Raw genomic sequence first — 13,400 nt, 5'->3', positions numbered from 1 at the left:
CTCTTCATCAGAATTATTAAAATATTGTTTTAATTTTAATGTGCACTTGTGTGTGGCATTACATACAGGATGGATGTCCCTTATTATAGTTGAGAGTTGTGTAGGTCTCTTCATGACTTCTCCAGCCAACTCCAATAGTGCTAACTTTTCTACTGACATGAGGCTAGTGGTGACTTCGTACTTCACTTTTACTGTCTTCATGAGTCCTTGACTATCTGGGTGAACAGAGACAATACGGTCTATAGGCCACTCTGAGCATGTGCTCTCGCTGTCCACCAGAACAACATCGACAGGTTGTAACTGTATTATGTTACAGGGGTTGGTAGCCCCATAGTAATAATCATGCAGAGCAGTTAAATACTCCAGATCCCAAACTTCATTCCACCGACTGATTATTCGCAACAGATCTTTATGACGCTGAACAAAGTCGCTCTCCCCAATGTATGAAGGATCTCTTAGGTCCTCATCAGTGAGGGTTACAAAAAAGGTTGAGAGGTTCTCCATACATCAAATGAGATGGACTAAGTGACTCATGTTGTGAGATGTCATCAATAAGGTAAGTCAGCGGTCGGTTATTGCCTCTGGATTCAATTTCCGTGACAACGGTGTGGAGTTCTAGTTTTTTAGCATTGCAAGGATTTACTTATACAGCATTTCACTGTCCCAACAATTCTCTCATTCAACACTCCATGCCACGTTGCTCTGGGGTGGTACAAATTTCCAGTAGCACTGCCGTTCATTCAGGGTAGTGCGAACAACTGGGTGGTCCCAGATCTCACTCAGGCATGTTTCATAAGCCGCCAGATTGGACCCGTTGACAGATATCATCAAATTAGGGCAAGATCTGCGTGCAGAAAAACCTGTGGAAAACCTGGATAAATGGTGGCACAAGTATAAAGGCAAATGTAGGCCTTAACAGGGATTTTATCCCTGGTGCCGGTTAGGGTTATAGCACCTATGAAGTGAACTCCTGTGGCCTCGAAAAGACGAAAGTGCACTACTCGTTCCTTAGGGAAGGGTGGGGGTCCTGGGTATGGAAATACCCGAGCATCGTACCTCCGGCAGGAAATACCGAATTTAAGTATTGACAAGCAGTCTGGCGACTTTGCGGAAGCCAGTACTAATGTCACAAAAAGGTTAGAATATCTAGTACCCCCTCCCCCCATGAACAGTGCAGTGTACGGGAATGTATAGTACAAGCAATCTGCTTTTCCAGGGATTCTGCATGAGGAAACTAGGATGTTTTACTTCAAGATCAACATCTTCGTGCTGTAATCTGCGAGAAGTCCTTGTGAAACGCTTTTAGGCATTCGACCATAAATAAAAGGAGAAAATGAACTTTGGAGAGTTAATTTTTCAACTACCCCCGACAGTGAAGAAAAACGTAAGAAATATTGTGAAGATTCTTGTTACAATCATTAATCTTACCCTTTTGGTCACATTCAACAACATATATATATATATATATATATATATATATATATATATATATATATATATATATATATATATATATATGTCGTACCTAATAGCCAGAACGCACTTCTCAGCCTACTATTCAAGGCCCGATTTGCCTAATAAGCCAAGTTTTCATGAATTAATGTTTTTTCGTCTACCTAACCTACCTAACCTAACCTAACCTAGCTTATTTTGGCTACCTAACCTAACCTTACCTATAAATATAGGTTAGGTTAGGTTAGGTAGGGTTGGTTAGGTTCGGTCATATATCTACGTTAACTTTAACTCCAATAAAAAAAAATTGACCTCATACATAGAGAAAAGGGTTGCTTTATCATTTCATAAGAAAAAAATTATAGTAAATATATTAATTCAGGAAAACTTGGCTTATTAGGCAAATTGGGCCTTGAATAGTAGGCTGAGAAGTGAGTTCTGGCTACTAGGGAGCAACGTAACTGGTATGTACAAGACGCCTTAATCCACTTGACCATCACGACCGGACATAATGAGGTGATAGCCAAAGCTATTTGAACCACCCCACCGCCGGCACTCGGATAGTAATCTTGGGCATAGCATTTTACCAAATCACTTCATTCTTTGGGGCACACGTGAGGAACACAAATGCGAACAAGCCTGAATGGTCCCCAGGACAATATGCAACTGAAAACTCACACCCCAGAAGTGACTCGAACCCATACTCCCAGGAGCAACGCAACTGGTATGTACAAGACGCCTTAATCCACTTGGCCATCACGACCGGACATAATGAGGTGATAGCCAAAGCTATTTGAACCACCCCACCGCCGGCACTCGGATAGTAATCTTGGGCATAGCATTTTACCAAATCACTTCATTCTTTGGGGCACACGTGAGGAACACAAATGCGAACAAGCCTGAATGGTCCCCAGGACAATATGCAACTGAAAACTCACACCCCAGAAGTGACTCGAACCCATACTCCCAGGAGCAACGCAACTGGTATGTACAAGACGCCTTAATCCACTTGACCATCACGACCGGACATAATGAGGTGATAGCCAAAGCTATTTGAACCACCCCACCGCCGGCACTCGGATAGTAATCTTGGGCATAGCATTTTACCAAATCACTTCATTCTTTGGGGCACACGTGAGGAACACAAATGCGAACAAGCCTGAATGGTCCCCAGGACAATATGCAACTGAAAACTCACACCCCAGAAGTGACTCGAACCCATACTCCCAGGAGCAACGCAACTGGTATGTACAAGACGCCTTAATCCACTTGACCATCACGACCGGACATAATGAGGTGATAGCCAAAGCTATTTGAACCACCCCACCGCCGGCACTCGGATAGTAATCTTGGGCATAGCATTTTACCAAATCACTTCATTCTTTGGGGCACACGTGAGGAACACAAATGCGAACAAGCCTGAATGGTCCCCAGGACAATATGCAACTGAAAACTCACACCCCAGAAGTGACTCGAACCCATACTCCCAGAAGCAACGCAACTGGTATGTACAAGACGCCTTAATCCACTTGACCATCACGACCGGACATAATGAGGTGATAGCCAAAGCTATTTGAACCACCCCACCGCCGGCACTCGGATAGTAATCTTGGGCATAGCATTTTACTAAATCACTTCATTCTTTGGGGCACACGTGAGGAACACAAATGCGAACAAGCCTGAATGGTCCCCAGGACAATATGCAACTGAAAACTCACACCCCAGAAGTGACTCGAACCCATACTCCCAGGAGCAACGCAACTGGTATGTACAAGACGCCTTAATCCACTTGACCATCACGACCGGACATAATGAGGTGATAGCCAAAGCTATTTGAACCACCCCACCGCCGGCACTCGGATAGTAATCTTGGGCATAGCATTTTACCAAATCACTTCATTCTTTGGGGCACACGTGAGGAACACAAATGCGAACAAGCCTGAATGGTCCCCAGGACAATATGCAACTGAAAACTCACACCCCAGAAGTGACTCGAACCCATACTCCCAGGAGCAACGCAACTGGTATGTACAAGACGCCTTAATCCACTTGACCATCACGACCGGACATAATGAGGTGATAGCCAAAGCTATTTGAACCACCCCACCGCCGGCACTCGGATAGTAATCTTGGGCATAGCATTTTACCAAATCACTTCATTCTTTGGGGCACACGTGAGGAACACAAATGCGAACAAGCCTGAATGGTCCCCAGGACAATATGCAACTGAAAACTCACACCCCAGAAGTGACTCGAACCCATACTCCCAGGAGCAACGCAACTGGTATGTACAAGACGCCTTAATCCACTTGGCCATCACGACCGGACATAATGAGGTGATAGCCAAAGCTATTTGAACCACCCCACCGCCGGCACTCGGATAGTAATCTTGGGCATAGCATTTTACCAAATCACTTCATTCTTTGGGGCACACGTGAGGAACACAAATGCGAACAAGCCTGAATGGTCCCCAGGACAATATGCAACTGAAAACTCACACCCCAGAAGTGACTCGAACCCATACTCCCAGGAGCAACGCAACTGGTATGTACAAGACGCCTTAATCCACTTGACCATCACGACCGGACATAATGAGGTGATAGCCAAAGCTATTTGAACCACCCCACCGCCGGCACTCGGATAGTAATCTTGGGCATAGCATTTTACCAAATCACTTCATTCTTTGGGGCACACGTGAGGAACACAAATGCGAACAAGCCTGAATGGTCCCCAGGACAATATGCAACTGAAAACTCACACCCCAGAAGTGACTCGAACCCATACTCCCAGGAGCAACGCAACTGGTATGTACAAGACGCCTTAATCCACTTGACCATCACGACCGGACATAATGAGGTGATAGCCAAAGCTATTTGAACCACCCCACCGCCGGCACTCGGATAGTAATCTTGGGCATAGCATTTTACCAAATCACTTCATTCTTTGGGGCACACGTGAGGAACACAAATGCGAACAAGCCTGAATGGTCCCCAGGACAATATGCAACTGAAAACTCACACCCCAGAAGTGACTCGAACCCATACTCCCAGAAGCAACGCAACTGGTATGTACAAGACGCCTTAATCCACTTGACCATCACGACCGGACATAATGAGGTGATAGCCAAAGCTATTTGAACCACCCCACCGCCGGCACTCGGATAGTAATCTTGGGCATAGCATTTTACCAAATCACTTCATTCTTTGGGGCACACGTGAGGAACACAAATGCGAACAAGCCTGAATGGTCCCCAGGACAATATGCAACTGAAAACTCACACCCCAGAAGTGACTCGAACCCATACTCCCAGGAGCAACGCAACTGGTATGTACAAGACGCCTTAATCCACTTGACCATCACGACCGGACATAATGAGGTGATAGCCAAAGCTATTTGAACCACCCCACCGCCGGCACTCGGATAGTAATCTTGGGCATAGCATTTTACCAAATCACTTCATTCTTTGGGGCACACGTGAGGAACACAAATGCGAACAAGCCTGAATGGTCCCCAGGACAATATGCAACTGAAAACTCACACCCCAGAAGTGACTCGAACCCATACTCCCAGGAGCAACGCAACTGGTATGTACAAGACGCCTTAATCCACTTGACCATCACGACCGGACATAATGAGGTGATAGCCAAAGCTATCTGTGAGTTTTCAGTTGCATATTGTCCTGGGGACCATTCACGCTTGTTCGCATTTGTGTTCCTCACGTGTTCCTCAAAGAATGAAGTGATTTGGTAAAATGCTATGCCCAAGATTACTATCCGAGTGCCGGCGGTGGGGTGGTTCAAATAGCTTTGGCTATCACCTCATTATGTCCGGTCGTGATGGTCAAGTGGATTAAGGCGTCTTGTACATACCAGTTGCGTTGCTCCTGGGAGTATGGGTTCGAGTCACTTCTGGGGTGTGAGTTTTCAGTTGCATATTGTCCTGGGGACCATTCAGGCTTGTTCGCATTTGTGTTCCTCAAGTGTGCCCCAAAGAATGAAGTGATTTGGTAAAATGCTATGCCCAAGATTACTATCCGAGTGCCGGCGGTGGGGTGGTTCAAATAGCTTTGGCTATCACCTCATTATGTCCGGTCGTGATGGTCAAGTGGATTAAGGCGTCTTGTACATACCAGTAGCGTTGCTCCTGGGAGTATGGGTTCGAGTCACTTCTGGGGTGTGAGTTTTCAGTTGCATATTGTCCTGGGGACGATTCAGGCTTGTTCGCATATATATGTATATATATATATATATATATATATATATATATATATATATATATATATATATATATATATATATATATATATATATAAATATATATATAAATATATATATATATATATATATATATATATATATATATATATATATATATATATATATATATATATATATATATATATATATATATATGCGAACAAGCCTGAATGGTCCCCAGGACAATATGCAACTGAAAACTCACACCTCAGAAGTGACACGAACCCATACTCCCAGGAGCAACGCAACTGGTGTGTACAAGACGCCTTAATCCACTTGACCATCACGACCGGACAAAATGAGGTGATAGCCGAGGCTATTTGAACCACCCAACCGCCGGCACTCGGATAGTAATCTTGGGCATAGCATTTTACCAAATCACCTCATTCTTTGGGGCACACGTGAGGAACACAAATGCGAACAAGCCTGAATGGTCCCCAGGACAATATGCAACTGAAAACTCACACCCCAGAAGTGACTCGAACCAATACTCCCAGGAGCAACGCAACTGGTATGTACAAGACGCCTTAATCCACTTGACCATCACGACCGGACAAAATGAGGTGATAGCCGAGGCTATTTGAACCACCCCACCGCCGGCACTCGGATAGTAATCTTGGGCATAGCATTTTTTTCAAATCACCTCATTCTTTGGGGCACACGTGAGGAACACAAATGCGAACAAGCCTGAATGGTCCCCAGGACAATATGCAACTGAAAACTCACACCCCAGAAGTGACTCGAACCCATACTCCCAGGAGCAACGCAACTGGTATGTACAAGACGCCTTAATCCACTTGACCATCACGACCGGACAAAATGAGGTGATAGCCGAGGCTATTTGAACCACCCCACCGCCGGCACTCGGATAGTAATCTTGGGCATAGCATTTTACCAAATCACCTCATTCTTTGGGGCACACGTGAGGAACACAAATACGAACAAGCCTGAATGGTCCCCAGGACAATATGCAACTGAAAACTCACACCATCCGAGTGGTGTGTGAGTGGAATTTTACTATCCGAGTGCCGGCGGTGGGGTGGTTCAAATAGCCTCGGCTATCACCTCATTTTGTCCGGTCGTGATGGTCAAGTGGATTAAGGCGTCTTGTACATACCAGTTGCGTTGCTCCTGGGAGTATGGGTTCGAGTCACTTCTGGGGTGTGAGTTTTCAGTTATATATATATATATATATATATATATATATATATATATATATATATATATATATATATATATATATATATATATATGTCGTACCTAGTAGCCAGAACGCACTTCTCTGCCTACTATTCAAGGCCCGATTTGCCTAATAAGCCAAGTTTTCATGAATTAATTGTTTTTCGACTACCTAACCTACCTAACCTAACCTAACCTAACTTTTTCGGCCACCTAACCTAACCTAACCTATAAAGATAGGTTAGGTTAGGTTAGGTAGGGTTGGTTAGGTTCGGTCATATATCTACGTTAATTTTAACTCCAATAAAAAAAAATTGACCTCATACATAATGAAATGGGTAGCTTTATCATTTCATCAGAAAAAAATTAGAGAAAATATATTAATTCAGGAAAACTTGGCTTATTAGGCAAATCGGGCCTTGAATAGTAGGCTGAGAAGTGCGTTCTGGCTACTAGGTAGGACATATATATATATATATATATATATATATATATATATATATATATATATATATATATATAGCCTTGCCTTGAGGTGCCAACAACTGCTCCTAAAAGAGGTTTTTGCCGAGTATGCAACAAAAACTCCGCCATAAACTCCAACGGTGGTGTTATCCGCTTTCACACCTTCAACGAGGTAAGATGCAGTGGTTCCCACCAGCTTCCAAAGGGAAGCTATGGCCAGCTGCCATTGACAGTTAGAGAAGAGACTCCCATTAACCTAATCTCATCTGAAAACCTCACCCAAGCGATCATAGCGACGTCTGCTAGAACATTACCACACATCCCAAAAGTAGCCCGCCCAAATGCAGCAGCCAAACTCTGTAATCTTCTGAAAAGGGTCAATGATGCCCCGGAAAACATTCAAGCGTGGACTAATGTCCATCTTTTTGGCAATGTATGCATCACTGTCCCTCCAAGGAGGGACAAATCACTTGCTTCCTCGTTCCTGAAGGCGATAAATGAATACCCAAGGGGGAACAACCTAGTTCGCCTGCCTCTCCGAGCAAAACACATCCACCGCAGAAATGGTAACAACAACATACCGGAAACGCACAAAATCAGAGCACAAATCACCAAGAAAATTGAAGAGGGAAATACCGCAAGTGCTATTAGAGTCCTCACCAGTGACGAGAAAATTGCTCCTCGAAACTCAGCCACAGCACGGGCCCTGCAAAGCAAGCACCCACCCAGAGCACCTCAAGGCGACAACATCGTTCCGCCATCAGCCCACACCATTTCAGACCCATTAATCGTTGGTGAATCTGAGGTCTACAAAGCAGCCCTTTCTTTTCCACCTGGGTCAGCAGGCGGCTTTACAGGGTTAAAACCTCAACACATCAAGCAAATGTTAAATCCTGAGGTTGGTGATGCTGCACAAGATCTTCTTATGGAACTCACAAGGTTCGTCAACATGTGCCTGGCTGGTGAGATACCTGAGGTCATCAGGCCTCTCTTTTTTGGTGCCTCCCTCTGTGCTCTCAAAAAGAAGGACGAAGGAATCAGGCCAATCGCTGTTGGCAACTCTCTCCGACGCCTGATTGCCAAGGCTGCTACGAGGGTAGTCAGCCAGCAAGCGGCTGAATTGCTGAAACCAATCCAGCTAGGATTTGGAATCCCCCAAGGCTGTGAAGCGGCTGCTCATGCAGCACGAGCATACATCACCAACATTTCTGATGAAAAGGCCCTGCTCAAACTGAACTTTAAGAATGCCTTCAACATGGTAAGAAGAGATGCAGTACTTTGTGCCGTACAACGCCATTTCCGGCCCTTCTACCCGTTCATACTATCGTGCTACAGTGGTGAGTCAAAACTGCTCTTTGGTGATCATGAAATCAGATCATGTGAAGGTGCTCAGCAAAGTGATCCTCTTGCTCCCCTTCTTTTCTGCTTAGACTTAAAAGAAATCACCGAAAGCTTGTCCAGCGAGTTCAACATCTGTTTTTTGGATGATGGCACCATTGCTGGCACCGTAGACCATCTCTTGGCAGATATCAGGAAAATAAAGGAGCAAGAAGTAAGCCTGGGTCTTGTCCTGAACCCTTCCAAGTGTGAAGTAGTCTCTTCCAACCCAGACATCGTAGCTAGAATAAGGTCTGTCTTGCCTGGAGCCCATGTCATTAGGGCCGAGAACAGCACCCTCCTTGGAGCCCCCCTCGGGTCTAACGCCATTGAGGAGATCCTTGACAAGAAAATCGCAGACTTAGGAGGATGGAAGACAGAATAGGTGACATCGATGCCCACGATGCTTTTTATCTCCTCACCAAATGCCTATCCCTTCCGAGGCTAACCTACTTTCTGAGGTGCGCCCCATCTTACGACAGCCGAAAGCTTGAAGAGTATGACCTCTTACTGAAGACCATGCTGGAAAAAGTTGTTGACCTCTCCCTCAACGAATGCCAGTGGAAACAAGCCACTCTTTCTGTTAGGCTCGGTGGCTTGGGTGTCTGCACTGCTACCCAAATTGCTGTCCCAGCCTTCCTGTCTTCCTCCTCAGCATCAGATGACCTGGTTAAGGAAATTCTACCTGACACCCTGAGTGATGTAGCGGGGATACAGGACCCCCACTACACGGAATGCGACACGAAATGGGGTGCCATGGCAGATCCAGCACTCAGACCAGCCATGCCGAAAGCCAAGAAACAATCCAGTTGGGATAGCCCCATTGTAGACAAAGAAGCCACAGCTTTGCTGGAGGCAGCAACAACCCCCAGTGATCAAGCACGCCTCACAGCTGTGCAAGCTCCCCATGCAGGGGACTTCCTTTTGGCAGTCCCTATGTCTGCGACAGGCACACGTCTTGATCCGCAGGAGCTCCGTATTGCAGTCGCTCTCCGTCTTGCTGCCCCTATCCACACTGTTTATAGGTGTATTTGCGGCAAGGCAGATGCTGACGAATATGGACTGCATGGCCTGCACTGTGGAAAATCTGGTGGTTGGCACACTAGACATGACGAAGTCAATGACATCATTAAAAGAAGCCTTGCCTCGGCTCAGTGTCCAGCAGAGAGAGAGCCCCGCAACCTACTAAACCGTGACTCTGTTAGCTTTGCCGGCCGACCAGACGGAATCACACTGCGACCGTGGAAGGGTGGCAGACAGTTGGCATGGGACTATACTTGTGTATCAACCCTGGCAACCACATACATCAACCTCTCTGCCGGCACAGCAGGAGCCGCAGCGACACACAGAGAAAGAGACAAGTCAGCCAAGTACAGGCAATTAGATCATCGGTACAACTTCGGTCCAATGGGGTCTGAGACCCTAGGCCCATGGGGAGAGAGTGCAAGAAGGTTTCTTAAGGATCTTGGTTCCAAGCTCATTGACACCATAAGAGACCATAGAGCAGCAAGTTTTCTCTTTCAGCGCCTCAGTGTCGCGATCCAGAGGGGGAATGCTCGCTGCATCCTCGGTTCATGCCCGGCGTCGGAGGAGTTCGAGGAAATCTACAGCCTCTAGGAAGCGAACTTTTTTTTGTGTCCTCTTAATGTTAATTTTTTGTATAAAATCAGATATTTTTATCTTCACCAACAAGCATGGGGAACTCCACTCACTTTTACTGGGCTCCGCAAGGTCGTTCTCAAGGAGATACTCCACCTCCTTCCTCATCAGCTCTCGCTTCTCCGGGCACACCCTATACGCGCTCTGCTTGACGGGCCTGGCGTCCCTCACCTCCACCTCGTGCGTTACACTCTTGTGTCGTCGGGGCACGTCGGTAAAGAGAGAGGCATTCTCCCTCAGTAGGTTCGTCAGGTCCGCGCTCTGTTGCCCTTCCAGGTGTAGTAGCTTGTCCTCGATCTTCGCCAGACTCTCAGTGTTGATGAGACGGGTGCCGTCCGCCCTGGACCACTTTCCTTCCTCCTCTGGAAGTTCCTGGTCCACCTGCATGCACAAAATCGTCTTCTGCTGGGGGTCTCGGGTCACCGTCCCGTCCTGCACGGCGGCTCCTCCTTCCACAGGGAAGTAAGGCTTCAGGCGGTCTACATGACACGCCTGTTTCTTGCGGGGTCTATCCGGCTTCCCGATTTCATACGATACAGGACCCAACCGCCGTAGCACCTGGTATGGTCCCTCGAACCGCGACTCGGTCACCCTACTTTTCCCCAGCAGCAATACCATCACCTGGGACCCAACCTGGAACACCCTCGGCATAGCTCTCTTGTCGTACCACTCCGACATCTTACGCTGCGCCTCCTTCAGATGTTTCCCAGCTAGTTCCTTTGCTAGAGTGAGACGCTCCTTGAACCTTTGAACATATTCATTGACCGTTCCCACGGTCACTCCCGGTGTCCATTGTTCCTTCAGCATGGACAGAGGACTTCGCACCTCGTGTCCATACACCAGCTGGAAAGGTGAGAAACCTAACGATTCTACCACCGCGTTACGTATGGCAAACAACGCGGGGTATACTGCCTCATCCCACTCAGCCCCCTGTTCTGCGCAGAACACTCTCAGAACGGTCTTCAAGGTGGAGTGAAACCTTTCGATCGCCCCTTGCGACTGCGGTCGGTAGGGCGACGACCGAATCTGAGTCACTCCCCAACCTGTCACCGTCTGTCGGAACCACTTAGACTGGAATATACTTCCACAGTCTGTCTGAATTTCTCTGGGCATCCCCACCCAAGAGAAAAATCGTTGTAATTGCCTGGCTACTCCTTTCGACGTCAAACGTCGCATCGGGACGGCTTCTGGAAATCTGGTGGACGCACACATGATCGTCATCATGTAGGTATTCCCTCGTTTCGTCCTTAGCAAGGGACCTACCCCGTCGACCAACAGACGCTCGAATGCACGCCCAAACGCCGGAACAGGGACCAACGGCGCCTTCGGTATCGCGGGTTGGCTCTTCCCTGCCCTCTGGCACGGTAAGCTCGTCTTACAATAACGCCTCACGTCGGCGTCCATACCTGGCCAGTAGAAATGATCCCTGATCTTTCGCAGCGTCTTGGTCACCCCCAGGTGACCTGCAGAGTCCACAGAATGTGATATGTCTAACACTGCCGCTCTGCACTGGGCCGGCAGCACTACCTGGTGCCTCGTACCTAGAGACTCTTCTCCGGCCTCCATCCTCACAGGCCTCCACTGTCTCATCAGCATGCCGTCCTGTATGTAAAAATGAGTGGCCCTCTCAGGGCCAACACGTCCTCCTTTGGCCTCACGAATTAATTCGGGGAACTCCATTTGCTGCAACTCTCTAAGACGAGTGCGGTCTACCCATAGTGAACTGGTGAGGGTCACCTGCAACTCACCATTTGGGCTGCCTTCGCCCTCCGCTCGTTCTCCGGGTCCCATGAAGAGGTGATCGATTCCCAGGCTGTCGGACGTCTCCTCAGCCCCATCAGATCCACACCCTCCGTGTCCTTCGCGCTGTGTCGGCATCACAGCACAAACCGGGAACGCCACAGTGGCGATTCCTTTCTCGTCCCCACAGGTGTCTAGCACTCCGCCCGTCTCCCTATAGTGCTCTAGGCACTCCTCGCCCTTCACGAGATTCGGGAGGACATATCCTCCACATGCGTCATTTCCCAAGATGACTTGTGCCTCCATCTTGGGCATTGATGCACAGACCCCCACCACTAGGGTCTGGCAGCCATAATCAGAATTCAGAGTCACCTGGTGTAGGGGCATCCTCACTGGGCCTCCCACAGTGGTCACGCTTGCCACCCCCACACTGGTACTCTCGTAACCCTCGGGGAATAGGGTTTCGCTCACCAGGGTAAATTCTTCCCCAGTGTCTCTTAATATCTTCACCGGGATGGGGTCTGCGTCCCCCATCCTTACGGTTCCCTCACTCACGAATGGATGAACTCTTTTCTCCCCACTCAGTACGGGTTCATCCCGCACCCTCTCGGCCATCTGGTCCTCGACCCTCACGAAAGCAACGTTCCCCCGCTGTTTAGGGCGTTTGCATTCCCGCACGACGTGTCCGAATAATCCGCAGTTGTAGCAGCGGATCTTCCTCGTCGGAGACCATCCACCACTGCTTGCCCTGGCACCGCCTCCAGAGGCCGTCGCTCCGTGTGTCTTCCTCGTACCATCCGTCGACTCCTTCGTCGCAGCAACAGCTCCTGAGCTCTCAGCTTGGTACTTCTTTACCGGCTCCACAGCACTCTTCGAGCCTCTGTTGTCGCCACTCGAGAGGTGGGACTTGGGAGAACTCGCTCCTGTCCTCCATCCGTCCATCCTCCTATAATTTCTACCATTTCCGGAGTATACGGGCAGTAGGTGCTGTCCCTCTCTACGCGGGCGTAAGGCTTCTTCCAGCATGTCGGCTCTGTCGGCTGCGACCCTCAGGTCCTTAATGTCCGCCTCCTTTACTCTAACCCTGATCTCAGGAGAGAGCACGGACATAAACTTCTCCATGACCATAAGCCTCTTGACCTCTTCAGCCGACCTCGCTCCTTCAGAGTCCAGCCACTTAAGGAACTTTCTCTCCATGTCCCTCGCCGTCTCCGCATAAGATTTTCCTGGCGAACGGGTACATTCCCTGAATCTCTTCCTGTAACATTCCGG

At 48.1% G+C, this 13,400-nt stretch overlaps 1 protein-coding gene across 1 annotated transcript; it reads right to left on the bottom strand.

Annotated features, from left to right (window-relative positions):
• Positions 1 to 675: 675 nt before the first annotated feature.
• On the bottom strand, positions 676 to 11,195 carry LOC138360182 (uncharacterized). Its single transcript, XM_069320127.1, has 2 exons — positions 10,697 to 11,195; positions 676 to 860 (listed from the first exon to the last, which is right to left on the bottom strand). Exons 1-2 carry the CDS (start codon positions 11,193 to 11,195, stop codon positions 676 to 678), a joined length of 684 nt encoding a protein of 227 aa, XP_069176228.1.
• Between the last annotated feature and the right edge of the window lie 2,205 nt (positions 11,196 to 13,400).

Source organism: Procambarus clarkii, unplaced genomic scaffold (assembly GCF_040958095.1).
Source record: "Procambarus clarkii isolate CNS0578487 unplaced genomic scaffold, FALCON_Pclarkii_2.0 HiC_scaffold_99, whole genome shotgun sequence".
NCBI lineage: Eukaryota > Metazoa > Arthropoda > Malacostraca > Decapoda > Cambaridae > Procambarus > Procambarus clarkii.
The sequence above is the reverse complement of the archived record's forward strand: the minus strand, read 5'-3'. Positions and strand labels throughout refer to the sequence as shown.